The sequence below is a fragment of the Astatotilapia calliptera genome, chromosome 5 (assembly GCF_964374335.1).
Source record: "Astatotilapia calliptera chromosome 5, fAstCal68.1, whole genome shotgun sequence".
Taxonomy (NCBI): Eukaryota; Metazoa; Chordata; class Actinopteri; order Cichliformes; family Cichlidae; genus Astatotilapia; species Astatotilapia calliptera.
Window position 1 is genome coordinate 11,393,694 of NC_137426.1, and position 19,750 is coordinate 11,413,443.

Below are 19,750 nucleotides of genomic sequence, written 5' to 3' on the forward strand. Positions count from 1 at the left end.
AGACAGCTCAGGTAGAGCAGTTTGGGGGCAAAGTTTGTGAGACAAGGCTGAGATGGTGTGGACATGTGCATATACTGGACATACTGGACAAAGGATGCTGAAAATGGAGAGCAGGCAGGAAGACCACAGAGGAGGTTCGTGCATGTAGTGAAGGAGGACACTCAGATAGGAGAAGAGGAGGGTGCTAGAGGTAGCGTTAGAAGAAGGCAGATGGTACCCAAAGAGAGCAGTCAGAAGAAGAAGAAAAATGAGAAAGAAGTGTAAAAGTGGGGACACCTGCTCACCATTGGCCTGCTCCGCCAATAAAATTAGTGCAAGCTTTTATTTTGAAGGTCTGCAAGGGCGGTCCAGCGGGCTGCTGTGTGTGGTTTGACTGTTTTTGTGGCGAAGGCGCCACGTCGGCAGAACCAGCAGGGTGAAAAGAGAGCTGTGCAGCGCTACCTGTAACTGTGTGCGCCAGGAGAAAGTGGAAAGCTGCACACTGATGCGGTAAAGGCTTGAAAACCCAGAGGAAGAAGAAAGAGAAGAAGAAGAGGCAATCAACAGTGAGAGCAGCAGCTTTCACGCACAAGCTGAGAAAAACTAATTAAATTAAAAGATAAAAAACAGCAGGAGAGGAAAAGAACGCTGCTAGATTCTCAAGTTTCTCTGTCAGGTGTGTTCGTGGAGAAGCACTGGGAACAATGGTGAAGGTAAGAAGTCACCAGTATCCTTATTAATGTACAAACGTGTTTGAAAAAAGAGGGGGGGGAGAGTAAGTGGTTGAACAAAATGCGTTTGAGTTGGGCAGCTTAACCGGATGGAAGCTGGTTGGGGCTCCGTTAGTGACGATGTGGAACTTAACTATTGTAATAAGATATTTTTTTCCTCAGCAGCCTGAGTTCCAGGATAAACGTGTCGTTTTTTCTTCAGTAGCTTTAAAAAGAGGCGTCACGGCTTCCTGCAAATGTTACCCAAGATCTGCTCCACTACTGCCACATGTCAAGTCAGTTTAAAAAAAAAAAAGCGCACTGGATTTGGTTTTACAGACCGAGCAGAGGGCACATTAATCAAAAACGCATATTAAAATAGTAGCATTCACTTTAAACAAACTGTGTGGTGCACAAGAGGGTAAAAACAGAAGAGCAGGGGGGTGGAGTGAAGTCTAATTTTATTATGAAAGAGTGCTGGATTAGATGCACTATTCACCACTGTGCAGAAGGAGTCGTTGTGTAAAGACGTTAACACCACAGTGACACATGTCCACTATCAGCTGGATCAAGTGCTCCTGGTCAGTGTTGGTGTCACTGGTTAAGTGTTTCTCATACATAAAGCACAAGCTTGTATCAGTGTCTCACCATCAGAAGAGAGAGGAACACAGTGTTCAGTGTTAGGAGCAAATTTAAACTCAAGAATATGTGCACACACAAAAAGACGCAGCTCTTCATAGCATGAGGTTTAGATAGCTCCGAGTATAGCAGATAATTACATGTTGGAGCATGACTCTGAGCCAGTTGGCCAGATGCTGTTTCATCTGATATTCATCTAAGAACGCACAGAATAAAAGTTTATTTCTTTGTTTAAACTGATTAGAAACTGAATCTGTGTTTTGCAGAGTAATCAGCTGGAAGGTTAAACATGACCATCCACACTCTTACTGAATTCCTGTGAGCAAGGCTTCCAGTCTGTTTTACATTTAGGACACAATAAGGGATTCGTTTTTCTTCTCCTAAACTTCACTTATTCAGACAGAAATCAGCATCAGCATTATCTAAGCACCCCTCAGAGAGAATCTAGCCTAACCCCACAGAAAAATCATCTGAATAATAGTAAAAAAAATTCTGTAGTCAAGGTTTAATTCTTTCAGGCTTAATATACATAAAATGAAATGTACAGAAAGGGCAGTAAAATACATAGAAATCTTTAACAACTGCATAACACACATTCATTGTGGAGTCACCCACCACAAAATGACAAGGCAGGAAAAACCCTCAGTACCAGAGCCAGAATAATTCCTTGCATTTGGAAACGTTTTCGTCCACAAAATAAATTTTTGTTTCCTAAAAGAAACTCAAAATTCTTAGATGTTAAATTAATTGTCCAGTGATTTAGAGTTACAGATAAAGTTTGTGAACATAAAACTGAAGGACAGATTTCAGAAAACATGTCTGTAGCTCTTAGACTGGGTCAAGCTCCAGAAAAACTTGATCCTTATGATTTCATTAATGTAACTGGATAGCAGTACCCTCAGGAAAACACCACAGGTGTATTGAAAAGCTGAATTTCATCTCCCCTCAGCCGGTCCTGGCAGGTGGTCATGGTTTCTTCCTGTTTAAAGGGAGTTTTTTCCCCCCACAGCTGTCACAACCTGCTTGCTCTTAGAGGATCGTTGAGTATTTCATATTTGCTTACACAAATTTTTATAAAAGGTCCATTTTGACGGGTAATTTTTTTTGTTATATGTTTTTATTTATCTCAATACTTTTATTTTTTTAATTACATTTATATGCATATATATGTTTTTACTTTTATGTAACTTTTATTTTAATTAGACGTTACTTATTCCAACAGTCATGATCTAAGAGACATGAGTACTTCATCTTGTTCTGTCATGTTTCTTCATGATGAGTGAAAATAGAGAAACTTGAACCTATAAAGTGTCTCAAGGCGACTGTTATCGCGCTCTTGTGATGTAATAATAAAACTGAAGTAAATTTAATAGGTGTCTTTTTTTAACCAGTGTTTTTTTTTTTTGTTTTGTTTTTTGTTATTGTTATGAAAAAATATCAACAATAGCTGCAGGTTTATGTCTCAGGCTTTGTAAAGCTCCCACAGAGCCACACACAACTGATTTATCGCACTGAGGAACACAAAATATGACCAATAACCTGATGTATTTAAAATTCAGTGTCCCTCTTTTTGTTGTGTAAGTACAAAGAGGCAAACTGAATAAAAGTGGCCTAAAAGAATCAGTGGGCATGTTGCAAATGTGACAGTTCAGTGTTATGAGCTTATATTAGTCACACTCCCACAAGAAGTATTATGCTGTGCTCATGACCAAAGTTTAAAACACTGAGGTCAGAATATGTAAGTAATCCCTGTGAGCTAAAAGCTTTGATTTCAGACTGCACTAAACACTCAGTCTGTTTTTTTCTACCCTTGGATCTGAATTACATCATACAGATGCAGGAGTAGAGCTGTCTGACTTCTGTTTTTGAGCGACAGCCAATCAGAGGAAAGTTTGCTTATATCAATCGGAGCAGGCCGAGTATTAGATAAATAAGGACTCCACTGCGAGTCATGCGGAGCTGCCCGAGCAGGTGATCTGTACGGCTCAGTCTGAGGAGCACTGTGAAGCTCAGAGTAAAGACAAGCCTGGCTTTTTCTTGTGTTTTTCAGAATGTAAACAGTGTTAATGTGGAGCCCCAGCCTGGGACCAGCATGGCTGAATTCGACGAAGCCGAATCCACCAACAGCCAGTCTGCAGAGGGTAAGCGCAGAGCTCCCCGGTGTCTGGAACGCTGGAATATCATCGGGGAATATGGTGCAATCCGTGCTTACATGTTGCCTGCTGCTATTTCAGAAACTGTTGGTTCATCAGGGACAATACAGTTGTTTGTGTAAGGGCGGCTCCAGCTCCAGCTGGCTATTTGTGTCCCAACACTGAGACACTTTGCACCAGTTCAGTCGCCTACTGCTGCTTCCACTCGGCGTTACTGTTGTTAAGAAAGGCACATGGGACTTTCCGAGCAATCCCAGGTGTACTCCTTTTAAAACACCAATAATGTTAATAATAATACCAAGAGTTCAAATCAGCTGTTTGTTAATCACACAGCGCTACAGCTACTATAAAATATCAAAGATCGTAGATGAATTGAAGTCAGAAAAACACAACCAGATAACTAGTGAATTTGGTAAACATCTGCTGGATTGACAAGCAAAATATTTTCTCTTTATTTAACTAGTTGGATGTTTTGGTTTATGACCAAATAGCTGAAAAACTGTCTGTAAAGCCATCAACAGAAAGCGAGCTGCTCTGTCCAGCATGGTTTTTAAGAGGCGCCGTCATGTGCTGCCTCCATGTGGTGAAAGATTTTGCTAAACTTTCCCTTTAAATACCACCTCTCAGATCTGCCAGCAGGACTTCGGTGATCCTCTTCTCTGCTTTCGTAAACACATTTTTAGTGTTTCATCCAATGTCTTATAAAAAATTTGGCAGTTCGGCTAATTGTGACCACATGATCGCCAAACTGATAACTTTAATTAATGAAAACAATCTCAAAATCATCAAGTTGTTTGTGTGATCATTTTCAGATTCTGGGAAAGAGCACGCGGCAGCTCCTCCTGGCATGGTGTGGCGAGTGACCGGTGGCCTCTTCAATGTCACCAAGGGCGTCGTTGGGGCCGCTGTGGGTGGAGTGGCTTGGGTTGGAGGCAAAAGCCTGGAGATCACAAAGTCCGCTGTGACCACAGTGCCCTCGATGGGGGTGGGGCTGGTGAAAGGCGGCGTGTCTGCTGTGGCCGGTGGCGTCTCCACCGTCGGCTCGACGGTAGCCAGTAAAGTGCCGTTCACAGGCAAGAGGAAAGACAAGGCCGAGTGAAGAGGAGGAGAAGGAGGAAGATGATGACGATGAAAATGAAAATGTTTGATGGACTTGCCCCACCTTGAGCCAACAGAGAGGCTCTCAGCTGATCTCTCTCTGCCAATCAGACGCCACAGTGCCTTTCTCGGTTCTCTCGTCAGCACCTATAGATTCAGTAGCGCTACGATATCATGACATCCTTGAATTACCAGCAAGAAAGTCACCAAATCGCTTCATATGATCCTCGTCTGTCCTGGAGTGAGCTTTGTTCGTGGCTCCAGGCGGACTGCATGTACACCGGCACGTGGTGGACTTCATGATAAATATTTTTATCTGTTTACAATCCAGACTGAGGCTGTTCCAGTCCCCTTTCTGCTCTTCACTCTTTCCAATCTTTACAGACATTTGGTGAAATGTTTTCAAGTTCAAATGCTGATTTTTAGTCTTTATTTTGCAATGGTATTGAAGTTGTACTGAAGCCTGTGTGGCATGAAATGTGCGTGTTGAGAAAAATGTTTCAGCGTTGGAAACGCTCTTCAGAGGACAGTCTTGAGCTTTTGCAGCATCTGACCTAAATTCCTTGGAAGAGCCTGAGGCTTTGTTTTCCCCCATCCGCCTGAATCTGCATGTAGAGACACTTCTCTGTAAAGCACCACTGAGGATACAGTCACAACATACCAAGACTGCTCTCTGCTTTTTTTCTTTTCTTTTTTTTCCCACAGCCACGTTAGTGTGAAATGCTGGAGCAGATCTTTTTAAAGAAGGAAACTTTGAGCATGTGATTCATTGATGGTTGCGTAAGAAGAAAAGTAGTGCTTCTTCATGTCTGATTGGTCAAACCGCACCTTTAATAGAAGGTCATCACTGTTTAGTGCAGGTGAAGCTCATTAACATTTATCTGAAATATAAGCATTTCAATGCAACATCTGGAGCAAATGGAAGCTCTTGCTGATGGGTCTGAACTATGTGAATGTCTTATGTGTTTTTTTTTTTTTTTTTTTTTTTCTCCAGTATAATCAATAAAGTAGTTCATAAGGTCAAACGTGTTTAACATGCTGGCTGGAGTCTGTCCTGCTGCTTCGACATCGCAGAAACGTTGCTGTTCTTACAAAGAAGAGCACAAAAACATAACATCTATTTTGAGCCGCCATTACTTCTCTATTTCTACTCTGGGATTTTTTTTTTTTTTTTACTGTGTTAAATCATCATCAGAAAGTCTCATATCCAGAAATGTTCTGCTGATTAAAGAGGCAGTAAATTTGTGTCTGGAGCCAATGTGGGCTTGATTTTAGTCTCAAGATGGACAAATCCATCTTACTTTTGAATGCATCAGAGTATTCTTCTTCTAAAAATATTTAACTTTGATTCTCAGATTTACTAGTAAGATAATCTGTTTTGCAGAAGAGACTGAGCCAAAGTCTTTAATTGTTCTCACGGTATTCCTAAGGTCATTGGAAACTGAAATAATTGAAGATAATTCAAACAGGAAATCTTGAAAAAATTAAACATTAGTACAACAGGGTGTATGACTCACTTTAACAGAACAGCCCAGACTGGTCCTGACCAGAATACAAAGAAGTGGGAGGCCACAGTGCAACAGAGGAAGAAGTCCGGGCCCGGCGTTCACAAAGCTTCCCAGAACCAATAGCAGCTCCAAGGAAGCAAATTCTAAGAATGCTTTCAGAGGTAATAATGCTTTCTATGAATTTTCCTTTCAAGTTTGGATTAAATTCTGGCACAGATGTGTTATTCACAGGCTCATCTCAGCCTTTAAAAGAGCACTTCAGGTGAAAAGCTGGAGGAGGTGTTTCCAAAGGAAGGAGAGGAAAAACACAGAGCAGGTCTCCCCTCCAAGTGTGGAAGTATAGATTATACACAACTCACGTAATCCTTTAGTCAATGGGTTTAACTTTTAGATCAGGGTTGTTAGAATAATTTTACACTGTGGACCACTTACAGCGCAGTTTTATCTTTAGCTGTCTCGAACATTGAAACTGTTGTTGAACATGAAGGTTTTCAAGTTATTGGGTTTACATAGAGAATGACACACTCAAGCATGCAAACGCTACCAAAAGCACAACCTTCTTGGAGGTAATAACCTATAAAATACACATCCTAATTGTTCCTTTCAGTGTAAAGACTTCAACTACACATTGAATACATATCATAAAGTGGCTGATTAAAGGGAAAATTTGAGAGCAGACACTGGACAGAGAAGAAAAAGGGAGAGATAACTAAATTTCAGGTGTTTGGACGAAAAACAAACATGTGAGATGCTGAGCTGCCACGCGTGCAGGAGAAATGTGATGGTCTGAGGAGCTTCGATGCTGGCAAATTAGTAAAACAGATCTTGATCACAAATCGGTCAATTATCGCTCAAAGTGATGGCTCGGCTGGAGAAAGTTTCCTACCTGAACCGGACAACAAGCCAAAGGACACCCCAGAACTGCGCAGGAGCTATTCAGGGAAGAAGCTGTCAGCCGGATTTCTGTTACAGTGGCCAGAACAGTCACTGAATTTCAATCCCGCTGAACTATTTACAATCAAAAGGTAATTTTATAGCACTGCTGGCTGACAAACTTAATTCTGCAAACTTTTAACATTTAATTCAGCCATCAAATAGAAATAATAAGTTATAAGTCAGATCATAGAGCCATCTTTTTTTTTTTTTTACATCCATGGTTAATTTGCAGTTTATTACCAGTGCAAGACTTAAAGTTTAAGTCACGAGTTTAACTCATATTAGAGGTGAAGTGGCTCAACAGAAGGTCAGTGCATGAGATTTTCTTTACACACAGGACAGAAACACAGGTGAGTATTTCATCTGTGTGTCAGTGTTTTCTGAAAGAGCATGCTTACTTCAAAGATCTAAATAATTAATAACACAACTTAATAAATAATCAGCGCTTCTTGTGATAAGTCTTAGATGATATTTAAATGGTTAAAATTCTGTTGTTTTATTCAAAAATTTTATTTCATTAACTGATAGTGGAAACAATACTATAGAAATGAAGTTTTTGTTTTTGTTTTTTTTTTTAATAAAGAAAATGATATATAGTTTTCATATATTTTGTACATTTGCAGGTAATGTAGTTGAAAATGTCCTAAACTATTAAGGGTAGGACCCCCTAGACCAGGGATGTCGAACTCCAGGTCTCGAGGGCCGGTGTCCTGCAGGTTTTAGATCTCACCCTGGGTCTACACACCTGAATCAAATGATTAGTTCATTACCAGGCCTCTGGAGAACTTCAAGACATGTTGAGGAGGTAATTTAGACATTTAAATCAGCTGTGTTGCATCAAGGACACATCTAAAACCTGCAGGACACCGGCCCTCGAGGCCTGGAGTTTGACACCTGTGCCCTAGACACTCTGTCAAATTAATGTTCCCACTCCTATCCAAATTAAACATGAACTTTTGCACCTGTTGACTGTTTGATGTTGTTTTTGTAATTTTTCTGCTTTTTTTCTATGGATGACATAATTAATAAACTGTTTAAATTATTTTTTTATTTTAAAATTAATTTATAAACCGCTTCGTTACTATTTCATATCATAGGTTGTGAGATTTTTCTTTCTTTACATAAGAAATAATTAAGGTTCAAGGCAGGCAGGTAGAAATATATGGAGGAACATAAGTGCTAAAATGAAATAAATACTAAATTAGTAATTAAACGTGTCATTAACTAATTACAATTGGAAATTATTATCTAAATATTCCATATTTAAATAAAATTCCATACATTTTTCATGCACAACATTCAAAAAATTATGTATTCATTCCTTTTTTTTTAATCAGACATTTAATTAAATATTTAATCATGTATTTAATGTTGGCACTCGTGGCCCTCCAGTTTCCTGCATGAAGGAATTGAAGTAAAATTTGTGGCAGCTCATGTAGTGAACACCAGGGGGCGGTAAATCCCAGCAGGGGGATTTAAAGCTGCTGAAAACGGTTAGAAGAAGAACAAAGATCGGCTGTGGTGTCCACATGTTCCTGAGCTGTTTCTGTTTATTACACATGACATCTGATGTTAGAGGAATAAAACAAGAAGAGGAACAAAAAGAAGTATAAAGCGACATGAAAGCCTCCTCTTTAGAGAGTTAAAGGTAAGATAAGAGCAAGAGGAGACACGCTGAGGTTTCACAGCATCTGACAAGGCTGTGCTGAAAGGCTCCTGTGTGTACAAAAGACAGTAGACTTTCTAAAGTGTTTAGCGCTGTACTACTCGAAATGTGTCTTATTACTAAGTAATTCCTAACAAATCCATTACCGGAATAATTTTAACTGTTCTAAATGTAAATAAAACAGTGTGCAGTAATTTCCAGAGTTTCAGAAACCCAGATTTAATTCAGCTTTGAACCCAGAGAACAGATCTTTAAACTGGAAAAATGTCCATTTTAAATAAAACTATTATCTCGTTTTGTCGCTGCTGGACTTTCTAGAGAGGATTTTCCTCCCATTGTTGCCTGATTCTAGCTGTTCAATCATCCTGGGTCTGCTTGTCATCATTTTGTGTTTCATGATATGCCATGATTTCATGATAAGCATTGTCTTTGTGAGATGTACAAGCTCTTCTCTGAAAAACATGCCTGTGGTTTTTAAATGTGTATATACCTTTTAGCATTGATGGTGCCTTTCCAGATGTGTCAGCTGCTGGAACTAATGCACTTCCACAGTTTCCTTAGTATTTTGGATGCAGTGTCCATGTTTTTCAAAAAGAAATTTCAAATTTTGATTTGTCTGGCCACAGTTTTCCACTTCTCTTCAGTCACTTTTAAGCTTTGGCTCAGAGAAGACGGCAGTGTTTCTGGATCATGTTCACATATGGTTTCTTCTTTGCATGATGGAGCTTTAACCTACATTTGTGTCTGAAACAATGAGCTGTGTTCACAGATAATAATTTGGAAGTGAACTGGAAGTGTTCCTGAGTCCATGCAGCAATTTTTATGGCAGAATCAGGTCTGTTTTTAATGCAGTGCAGCCTCAGGGCCTGAAGATCACAGTGTTGTGCACAGAGCCTTCTCCAGATTCCTTGAATAGTTGAAAAGATATTATGTGCTGCAGATGATGAGATATTCACAGTCCTTTCAATGTCATACTTAAGAACATTATTTTTGAAATTGAGCCACAGTTAGTAGATGCAGTTTTTGCAGACTGATGATCATCTTTAGTTCTGAGAAACTCTGTCTCTTTAACGTGCTCATTTTTATACCCAATCATGTTACTGACCTGAGTTTAGAGCTGTATGTGTGGTTAAGGTTTTGTTTCTGTTGATCAGACACTGTTTGAAGATGCTGAGTGATTCTGAGGTTGCAGAGCTGCTTTCCTTCCTGACTCCCAGCACACGTCCAGATGTCAAAGGTCAGGCCACTGAGTACATCCTGGGACTGTCTGGAAACAGGTGGGAGGATTATTTAAAGTGACTTCTGCCATAAATGTAGTAAATATGTACATATTTCCATCTTTTTACTTTCTTTTTCCCCTGTGTTTGATGTCAGGGATGGCTGCCGCTTTCTCCACTCTAAACCTGATCTAATTGCTGCCCTGTTTGCCCTGACCTCTGACCCTTCCATTGCCATAGTGAAGGACTGCTACCACATCTTTATCAACCTGTCAGCCGATGAGACTCTTCATCAGGTAGTGGACTCGAGTGCAGCCCTTGAAAACTTTGTGTGTTCACTTTATTTCCTTTTCTAAAACAAACATGTAACGGGCGTTTGCTGGTTGTTGTGTGTCCCTCAGGTTTTGGTGAAAGATGTCAAAGTTGTCCCCGTGTTGTTTAAGAACCTTCTGGACCCCGAGTACCTGTTCTCCGATCAGATCTGCACCATCCTGTCAAATCTGACGCGACACGAGAAAACCTGCAAGATTTTATTCAAGGTGCGTCCAGTCAGAGCGCTTCATTTTAGGACTGAATTCATAATCATTCTAGCTTTACCGTCATGTTAATCTCCTCCTCATGGATAATGAGAGACAAACTGTTTCTGTTTCAGGTGCTGCAGGAGGACGTCGGTATGGCACAGCTTGTTCAGATCTTCTGTACTGAAGGTTACAATAAGAACGCTAAACTGCACTACCTGGGTCCTCTGCTGTCCAACCTGACGCAGCTGCCTGAGGCCAGAAACTACTTGATGGACAAGGACAGGTGACTGACTTCACTGCTGGTCAAGAGCTCAGAGACAGAGTTGGGGAGACTCGATCATACACAGCTTTTTCTCTGAATATTAGCCTTTTAGGTCACTGAAATATCACCCTTTGGAAAACAGTTGACTCGGCTGATATCCTCGTCTCCTCTTTCCTCCATCCTCCTGCCTGTGACACACAAATTGCTCTTGCTGCGTCATCTTGTTTGTATTGACATTCGACTGATTCGACTGGGACATATTGTTAAAATTACACTTTTGTTTCTAAACACGTCTGAGGATGCTTCTCATCAGTTTTATAAATTGATGGTCAGGAAAATGTGCTTAAATATCTTTACATTAAAAGAAAGGAGAACACTTTTTACCAGGTCATCGGGCGTTAGTTGTAGTTCTCTGGCGTGCTTGAGAGACTTCTTTTGCCCATGAGCTAAAATGAGTTAGGCACCCTGCTTTATAACACTGACATGCTCTGTTTTTGGAGAACAAAGCAGGATAATCTGGTTTAAAAGAATAGGTGTGTATGTGTAGATAAGGACCCAGTTTTATTAAAACTGTAAGTACAATTTTTCCACCTACATGTCCAAAAGTAAAATGAAGTCAAGGAGAGCTTCAAGAACCTCCTGCATTGCCCCACAGGGGACTAAATGTTTACAGAAGAGGCGTTCTGACCCGAGAATAACGCTGACCTGGGACAAGCTTTGCTTTCTGATTTGCACTTGTTATACCGACAACATCTTAGATCTTTGAGAGGAGCTTTCACATGCTGAGGCTTGTTGGAAGTTAAATTACTGGCAAAATGTGGTTCATGACTGGAGGTGCATGTTCACAGTCAATTCTCTTAAAATTACACACTGCCATGCTTTGACCCTGCAGCATGCACTAATGATGTTTGGGTGTGTTTCAGGTGTGTAGTCCAGAGGTTGCTGCCCTTCACTCAGTACCAGTCATCTGTGGTGAGGAGGGGCGGAGTCATAGGCACCCTGCGCAACTGTTGCTTTGACCACGGTGAGACACACATTATTGAAGTTTAGGCTAAAGTCACCGTAGATAAAAAGAGTTAATTGGAGCCTCGGCCACATTTTTTACAGTGGAGGTTCAGATTTCTGGTTTAGGGTTAGAGTTTAACCTCAGTGATGTCGCCTCCACAACACCAGATTTGTTGTACCTCACACCTCTGTTCACTCTGCAGCTCATCACGAGTGGTTGCTAAGCGATGCTGTGGATATCCTGCCTTTCCTCCTGCTGCCGCTGGCCGGTCCAGAGGAGCTGACAGAGGAGGAAAATGAAGGTGTGTGTTTATATCAGTAATATCACTTTATATCAGTAATATTTCATATTTCAGTCTGATCTACCTTGTTTCCTCGTTGGCATCAAACTCCAGTTTTATCCAAAATAAATTAACACTGCATAAGAAAGCCACTCTGTCAAACTTGGTTGCATGTTCCATTTCTGTAAACACACAATTTGCAGATTATTTTGACTCAATTACACAACCTGCTATATGAATAAGAATAATACAATTTTTAATTAAGTTTATTTATATAGTTTTTATTAAAACCAGGGATACGGAAAGGTTTTAAATAATAAATGTAAACTTCCTGGGTAAATTATATAGAAAAAGAACAATTAAAAGAAGATACTGACATGCAGGGCAGTGATCCTCTCCACTTTTAGTTTAAAAAATGAGAAGTAACTGGAACATTCACTACTGAAAAAGAGACGCTACCAAAAACATGACGTGAGATTGATATGTGACAAGATGTTTAATTAATTTAATAGCCAAAATGTGAAAATCACTCACTCATGAAGTTGCCAATGTTGTTTATCTGCTAGTGGCACAGGTTTGATATTTTTGTTGCCGTTATTGTTATAACCTGATTACTGGGTTTGAGCTTCTGCTGCAGCTCAACACTCAACACAGTGCTAACACACTGGTGCAAAATACCACACAGCAGCTTCACAGGTGGTTTCTGGTCTGAAACCAGCTCCACACATGCTGATGGAAAAAAGACTCTTTCCTTGCAAAAAGCTAACATCCAGATGGCTCTAAATAAATTGGACTTCACCATGCAGTGCTTAGACTTGACTAAAATGATAAATAAGTGTTGGAAGGATGACCCAGAGACATGAAAGGTAAAAGTTTTACAGTTTACATACTGTGAGTATTCTAGGGTCCCCTTGGGTCCATGGGATGTGAATCTTTTTTTTTGTGTGGGCATCTGCTGTGTGCCATCCTGTGAAGAGACATAACAATGCACCGTGTATCTTGAAGTGGACTTTAATAAATAGCACTACTTATCCTTGGTGTCTGCAACTTTCTGCATTCTCAGCCGTGCATAATCCCTGCATCAGTGAGATTGTCATGATGGTTTAACCCCTCAAGTATGATTAGAGTCTGGGAATATAATGAGCTGAGAGCCACAGACAGCATCATATAATATTGAGAAAGAAGGACTAAGAGACTATTATTTTATTAAATCCATTTACTGCTAGTTGAGACTCTAACAGAACCTAATTTACGGTCCAGGCCTGCCTGTCGACCTGCAGTACCTCCCCGAGGACAAGAAGCGAGAGGAAGACCCAGACATCCGAAAGATGCTCCTGGAAACGCTCTTACTGGTACAAAACCACAAACATTCGGAAACAAACACACGCACACAGATTAGGTAATTATGTTTTTATGTCAAGCTCCTCACTGCTTGTCTCTCTATGTAGCTGACTGCAACTAAAGCTGGCCGGCAGATGCTGAAAGAGAAGAATGTTTATCCAATCATGAGAGAGTTCCACCGCTGGGAGAAGGACGCCCACGTTACAGCGGCCTGTGAGAAACTGGTCCAGGTAGGAAAAATCTAGATGTTTGGTTATTGTCTAAACTGGAAAACTAACACCTGAGGGGCACACTGTGAAGCAAGATTAAAGTGGGCTTAAAGTTGGGGTGTCCTATGTCACAGAGGTGGCTCTCTTTTTACCTAAATAACCACGGTAACTTGTGCTGAACCAAACCCTGTTGGGAGCAGTTTATGATCAGGGTTTTAGTACCTTACTAAATACTGAATGTGTGTGTGTGTGTGTGTGTGTGTGTGTGTGTGTGTCACAGGAATTTGCATTTATTAATGCAGAAAATGTATAAATGTTGTCATTCGTGATTCTAGTCTGCTGCGACTAACACACCAAGAATAGCTGTCCAGTCAACACAACTGATATGCTTTGATCTTTATTAGCCTACGAGACGGTAACCTTTTGTCTCTTTTGTGAGAGTGCTGATTTTACTTATATTATTTATGTTCTTTATAGACTTTTAATCTGCATTTTATCATCATCTGATTGGAGTAGATGACACTCATAGGGATCATTTTGTGTGGAAGGATGAGCTGTGAATTGCCCATTTTTATTTCAACATGCTCGGAGCCTGAAATAGAAAATTTGGCTTAATAAATACAGCTAATAGTCACATTCGTGATACATGTCAACCCTGGCTGTGTTGAACTTTATAGCTCTCAGAATAACTAAAAGTCAGTAAAAATGTAATAGTAAACATTTATTAATTATAGTTTTGGACTTATGAATAAAAACCAAACCTATTCTATTCTTGTTCCTGTGTTGTTTCAAAGCAGGAAGTCAGTGATGTGCTTTTCTTTATTCATGTCATGTAAGTAAAGGGGGGCCTCGAATGTGAAGGTGTAATGCGATTGTATCTTAACTCACCCAGGTGCTGATAGGAGATGAGCCGGAGGAGGGCATGGAGAACCTGATGGAGGTAGAAATTCCTCAGGATGTGGAGGAGAAACTAAAGGAGGCCGATGCCAAAGAGCAGGAAGAGCTGGAGAAAGAGGAGGAGAAGAGGAAACAAGCAGAAGAGGAGGCCGAGAAAAAGAAGAAGAGTGATTCTGAGCAGACAGACAGAGAACAGGAGAGTGGACTGATAAAGTGAAATCTATTTTAGGCTTTTTGTCATTCAGATAGAAGCACTGCTTTAATGTGGCTGACTCAGGTGTAACAGGAAAGAGATGCTGCGCAGTCACGTGGAGTCGGTGCTGAGGACAGTGGAAGAGAAATTACTCTTTTACCGCATCAGTGAAGCTGATCAGCTTATTTTGCTGATTAAACCACAAAGAACATGAGGGGAAAAAGCTTGAATCTGATCTGACGACAGTACAAGAATCTCTTTAAACATCGAGTCATTTTCATGTGTTTCATGTGTATTAAACTTGATTTATTTTCTCTCTGCTTCATAAAAAGTGATGAGAAGATTGAAAAGAGTGCTCCAAGAAAGGAGACGTGTTCAAATAAATGTACGCCATCATAACTTTTACACTAGAGTGGCTGTTGGTTTTATTGCTAACACTTTGTAAAATTTCTCACAACCACACTATGACATCAAAGACGTTCATCAGTATTTATGAGAAAATTACAGGCTTTGTTTGAAATGACCAGACTTTGAAACAAAGTTCAGTAGGTAGGACCTGGACAGTGAATTTGTTTATAAGGATGGAGTTCCTGTGGCCCCATCCAGCCCCAAAGAACCACATGGGCCTGCCTTCCTGTGTGGCCTGCACCAGCAGGCAAGGCCAAAGGGACTTGGGCCATCATTGATTGACCGGTGGTCAGAGGTGGAGGCCCTGGCAGTCCAATCCTGTGCTGCCAAAACTGGCAATTTAAACGCTTTAACAAAATGATTTTATTGCTTTTATTTGCACATAAAGTCACACCGTTAAAGTAAATGACAGTCTGTTGAAATGCGGCTGCTTCACTTCCTGTTGTAATACAAATCCAACAGACATGTTTATAACCTTTTTATTCTGGTTTCCTCTTTATTTATTCATAAGAAAAAGTCTTTATAAAAAGATCTATTCATCCTCACTAGCTTGAGATAAACAGCCATTTCCCCTCAGAGGCTTTTCTTTTTTTTAATGTTAATGAATGACCAGCAGAGGGTGTCAGAACACGTACAGCAGGGGTGTCAAACTCAAATGCACAGTGGGCCAAAATTCAAATCTGGAACAAAGTCGCGGGCTAACATTAATATTTATTGAAAAAAAAATCTTCCTCCAGATTTAAGAATGAATCTTTTCTTATAGACTCGAACACGTTTTGCTGAAAAACTGAATATGGAACAAGCAAAGCTAAATACTAAATAATATATATATTAGCTGTATAATACCAGTAGGCCAGCTCTAATAGTCATTTGGTATGGCTTCGCGGGCCAAATGTAATTAGGCTGCGGGCCAAATTTGGCCCGCGGGCCAGAGTTTGACACCTATGACGTACAGCTTCTGTCATTCCTCCACAGTGACTTGGATCCAAAACCACTAAAATCCCTCCGTGTGCTTCTGCAGAAGTTTATTTTTACCTTGAAAATAAACAGACAGAAATTTAAGCAATGTCCAACTTAAGAAAGAAAAACACTCAAAGTAAGAACCAGCAGAAGATGGATGGATGGATGGGTGTAAAATCACGTCCTAACTCTTGTATTTTGTAGCCTCTATTTATTTATTAGTTTGATATATTCGGTCTCTCGATAGTGTATTGGCTTCTTGTGAAAACATAAAGAGGATATAGCCGCAGTAATTTCAATAGTAACGGGAATTTGGTTGAGACACATCAGATAAAAAACAGGAAGAAAAACAGCATAAACTGTGGGTGAGTGCGTATACTCTGACCTGTTTCTGTTTGGGTTAAAACCCTTTGAAGGGATCAGAGTGGATCTCAGTAACATTTTATGAGCCTGAGAGATAAACCATCCACGATTCATGTCACGCTACGTGTAAAACAGCACAAAACAAGAACAAAGGGGCTGTTCTTAGCTGTAATCAACATCATAGCTCCTTAGTGTTAACACATAGAGCTGGAGTTAAGAGATTCCACCTCACCAACTGTTAAAAACTACAGGAAAATGAAGCCATACGCTGAACCTGAACATGCTTTAATGTGTGGTTTTTCACATATGACCAGGTCATTTAAACTTTAATGGGAACATCTTTGACGGTCTCAAAATGAGTTTTGTTTCAGTTTAGGGCCACAGATTAATGTCAAGATTAGATTAATGTTTGCCAACAGAGATCCTGTGAATGTGTTTAAGTTAGAATGAGCGGAAATTACAAGATGCTCGCGAGGTTAAACAGTATGTGCCTGTGTGTGATCTGACCATGTGTTCCTTCATCAGCGTCTGTGTTAGTTTTTCCACCTTGACAAGCTTGAGGCCAAACAGCACATACATAACTGTTTCACACAGAAAGGAGTCATTTATTAACTCACAGAGAGAAGAAACATTCAGTAACCTCAGGAGGAAGTCACCCATCCTTCCTTTCTTAACCTTATGTTTAAAAAAAAAAAAAAAAAAAAAAAGAGAACAGAAACAAAAATCTGTCACTTCCCCAGCTAAGTCTTCAAAACATGACTGTGTCTCATGCTGCAGTGATTATTTATTCAGGAAAAAGTAAGAAAAGATTTCCAGAGACAACAAAAACAAAGAGAACGGATCCTCAGAGCTTTCCGTTTCACATGCTTCAAAAACACTTCAAACGAAGCCACCGCGTCGGATCAGAGGATAAAACCAACTAAATGCAGAATATTCTGACTGAACGGCAAAATCCAAATCTTTTACAAAGTTTTCCGTTTGTCCCTTAGGATATATGTTATTCCTTCCAGTATGAGGCTTCTTGTCATCTGCTTTAACCAGCGTATCCATTTATTTTGCAATGAAATGCAGCTTGTTGGCGTCTAAAAAAAATGAGATTCAATGTTTTTTCACCTTATTAGAATGTGATTCTTATTGTGATAGGACAGCGGAGAGAAGACAGGAATCCTGGGAGAAAAACTGGTGTAAGACAGGCAGTAAATAGACTCGGGGCAGATTCAAACCCAGCTCTCTGCAATATCTTTGAGGCATACGGATCATCTTCTTAACCCAAACTTCTCAAATCTCACAATGACCTCTTCTTATTCTGTTTTCTAATCTTCCTGCACTGACTGACACAGCGAACTATTTAAACTGCCAGGAGTTACACACCGTTTTCAAACGGGTGACTTGATTAACACAAATAGTTTTCTTTGGGGTGTGACACGCTCTGTCCACATGCCTGTAACTTTATCTTCCTGTCCTCAGGGACTACGTCAGTTCCTACCCTGTTGATATCAGATGAACTATTTGTATCCTGAAACCAACACCCAGCCCAGAGGAGTCGTGAGGTAAAGACCAAACCCAGTGAGTCCCTTCCACTCATCTGGATGTTTTGTGTCACATAGACTAGAAATTAAGAACTTATCCTTAAAAACATGATATAGTTGGTGAATGAGTGTAATATAGCCTACTACTGTGAGGAGTTCTGCAGGCTGAGATTAATGACACTGCTGCGTACTGTTTATGGTAGGTTGCTGCTGAGTTTCTGCCCCTCTGCTCCTTCATTAAGGGAGAGTAGGTTTGGAAAAACACAAACAAGCTGGGGAGACCCCGACTTTTTTCTAATGGAAAATCCCATCCGTGGTGGTTTTTACTGACATCATGATGATGAATAAAATACACAGGAATAAGGAACGTAACATTCTTTAGTTCTTTCTCTTAATCTGTAACACAGTCATTACTGGATAATCAAACATGCTGTGATTTAAAGTGTCACTAAAGGTCTTCAATTCTAATGTGTTTTTATTAGTAATTATAATGTTTGACTTTTAATAAGTAACATGGGTATGTGTTTACTTTACATGTGTTTGTCTTTTAATCATGCTCACATGTCTCTGAATGTTTGGTGTTGTTGATTAATTTAATTTATGCCATTAACCTGCCAGTGACGACAGATGAAAATTAGCCTGTGCGGCTCAATCTGGCATATTTACATGATGACTTAAAGCGCTCATGTTAATTAATGATGAATATACATTTTCCCTTTTAAATAAGATGGCGAGAATTATCCTAGCAAACCTAAACGTGGATTATAAAGTGTGTTAGAGTCAGATGAGTTAAAAATGTTGAGAAGAAAACATGCAACCTTAAAAACCCTTCAGATTAAATCAGTCATCAAAGGACAAATATATTTGACACTTTATTTGATTGAAATTTCATCATATAAACATAAACACAGCACAACTTTAAGAATAGTGAGATTGCTTTCTTTGCATTGAATAGGAAAGCATATAATTTTTATCCCCTTTCGGCATAGTGCCCAATAAAAAATACATAAATGGAAGCTGAAGTATGTTTTATAGTCTTATGCATATATGCACATTTCCATAATTTATTTTCCAACAAACTGTAACTAATAAAACTTATATTTCAGCCGCTTTTCTGTCTGATAATCATCGTTTATCTCTTTCTGAGTGACAATTCCAGTGATCATAAATTCCGTGTGGCCTGCCTTCCACACCCATCATTTCTCATTTCAGTTCTCACCGAATCTGACCATTAAATAACTTTTTAAAGTCGTGTCTGTCCTCCATTAAAACACATCGATTCACAGGTATCTTCACTCACTGCAACCAAACGTTACTCTACAAATTCTGCCATTATGCACGCACCACTGCGCGTTCCTCGGTTTAGCATTATGGCAAGCCATTAGCGCCAAATATCGCCCCTTTTCTAACCCGTTTGGTTAATAAATGGCGTAAAAAACGCTGTTTAATTATTTAAAACGCCAAAAAAACCCCGGTGTTTGTCTCACATGGCGCCTTGAACGCACCATCCGAGTGGCGGAAAAAAAGGCGTTTTTATTTGTCTTTGAAAGCCGCTTTTTACGTCACTGGCAGAAAACGCTATTCAAAGACACATAAAAACTGCGTTTTTAATGACGTTCTGTGTCAGCTGTAACGGCGTTTAAAACGGCGTTTTATTGAAATTATGCAGGGCACTCCCCATGGTTCCCTCATCCAATTACTTTCAACTCATTTCACCCAATCAAAGAAGAGGAAGTGCAGACCACACTAATGCATCACCTTGCTGCTAAGTGATTGCCTAGTCAGTACCAGTGCTTGTCACAGTATTCACTTATAATCCCACTATGCATATTGATGTGTTTAAAGCATGATCAAGCAAACAAACGACAGAATACT

At 39.9% G+C, this 19,750-nt stretch overlaps 2 protein-coding genes across 2 annotated transcripts; both read left to right on the forward strand.

Moving 5' to 3' along the window:
• The first annotated feature begins 357 nt into the window (after positions 1-357).
• Positions 358-5,604, forward strand: LOC113022142 (transmembrane protein 263). Its single transcript, XM_026167233.2, has 3 exons — positions 358-692; positions 3,379-3,469; positions 4,294-5,604. The coding sequence occupies exons 1-3, from the start codon at positions 684-686 to the stop codon at positions 4,578-4,580; spliced, it is 387 nt and encodes a 128-aa protein (XP_026023018.1). The 5' UTR covers positions 358-683; the 3' UTR covers positions 4,581-5,604.
• A 2,902-nt stretch (positions 5,605-8,506) lies between these two features.
• Positions 8,507-15,020, forward strand: hgh1 (HGH1 cochaperone). Its single transcript, XM_026167234.2, has 10 exons — positions 8,507-8,671; positions 9,844-9,966; positions 10,064-10,202; positions 10,308-10,445; positions 10,559-10,710; positions 11,613-11,713; positions 11,898-11,996; positions 13,236-13,327; positions 13,424-13,546; positions 14,418-15,020. Exons 2-10 carry the CDS (start codon positions 9,857-9,859, stop codon positions 14,637-14,639), a joined length of 1,176 nt encoding a protein of 391 aa, XP_026023019.2. The 5' UTR covers positions 8,507-8,671; positions 9,844-9,856; the 3' UTR covers positions 14,640-15,020.
• Positions 15,021-19,750: the final 4,730 nt, after the last annotated feature.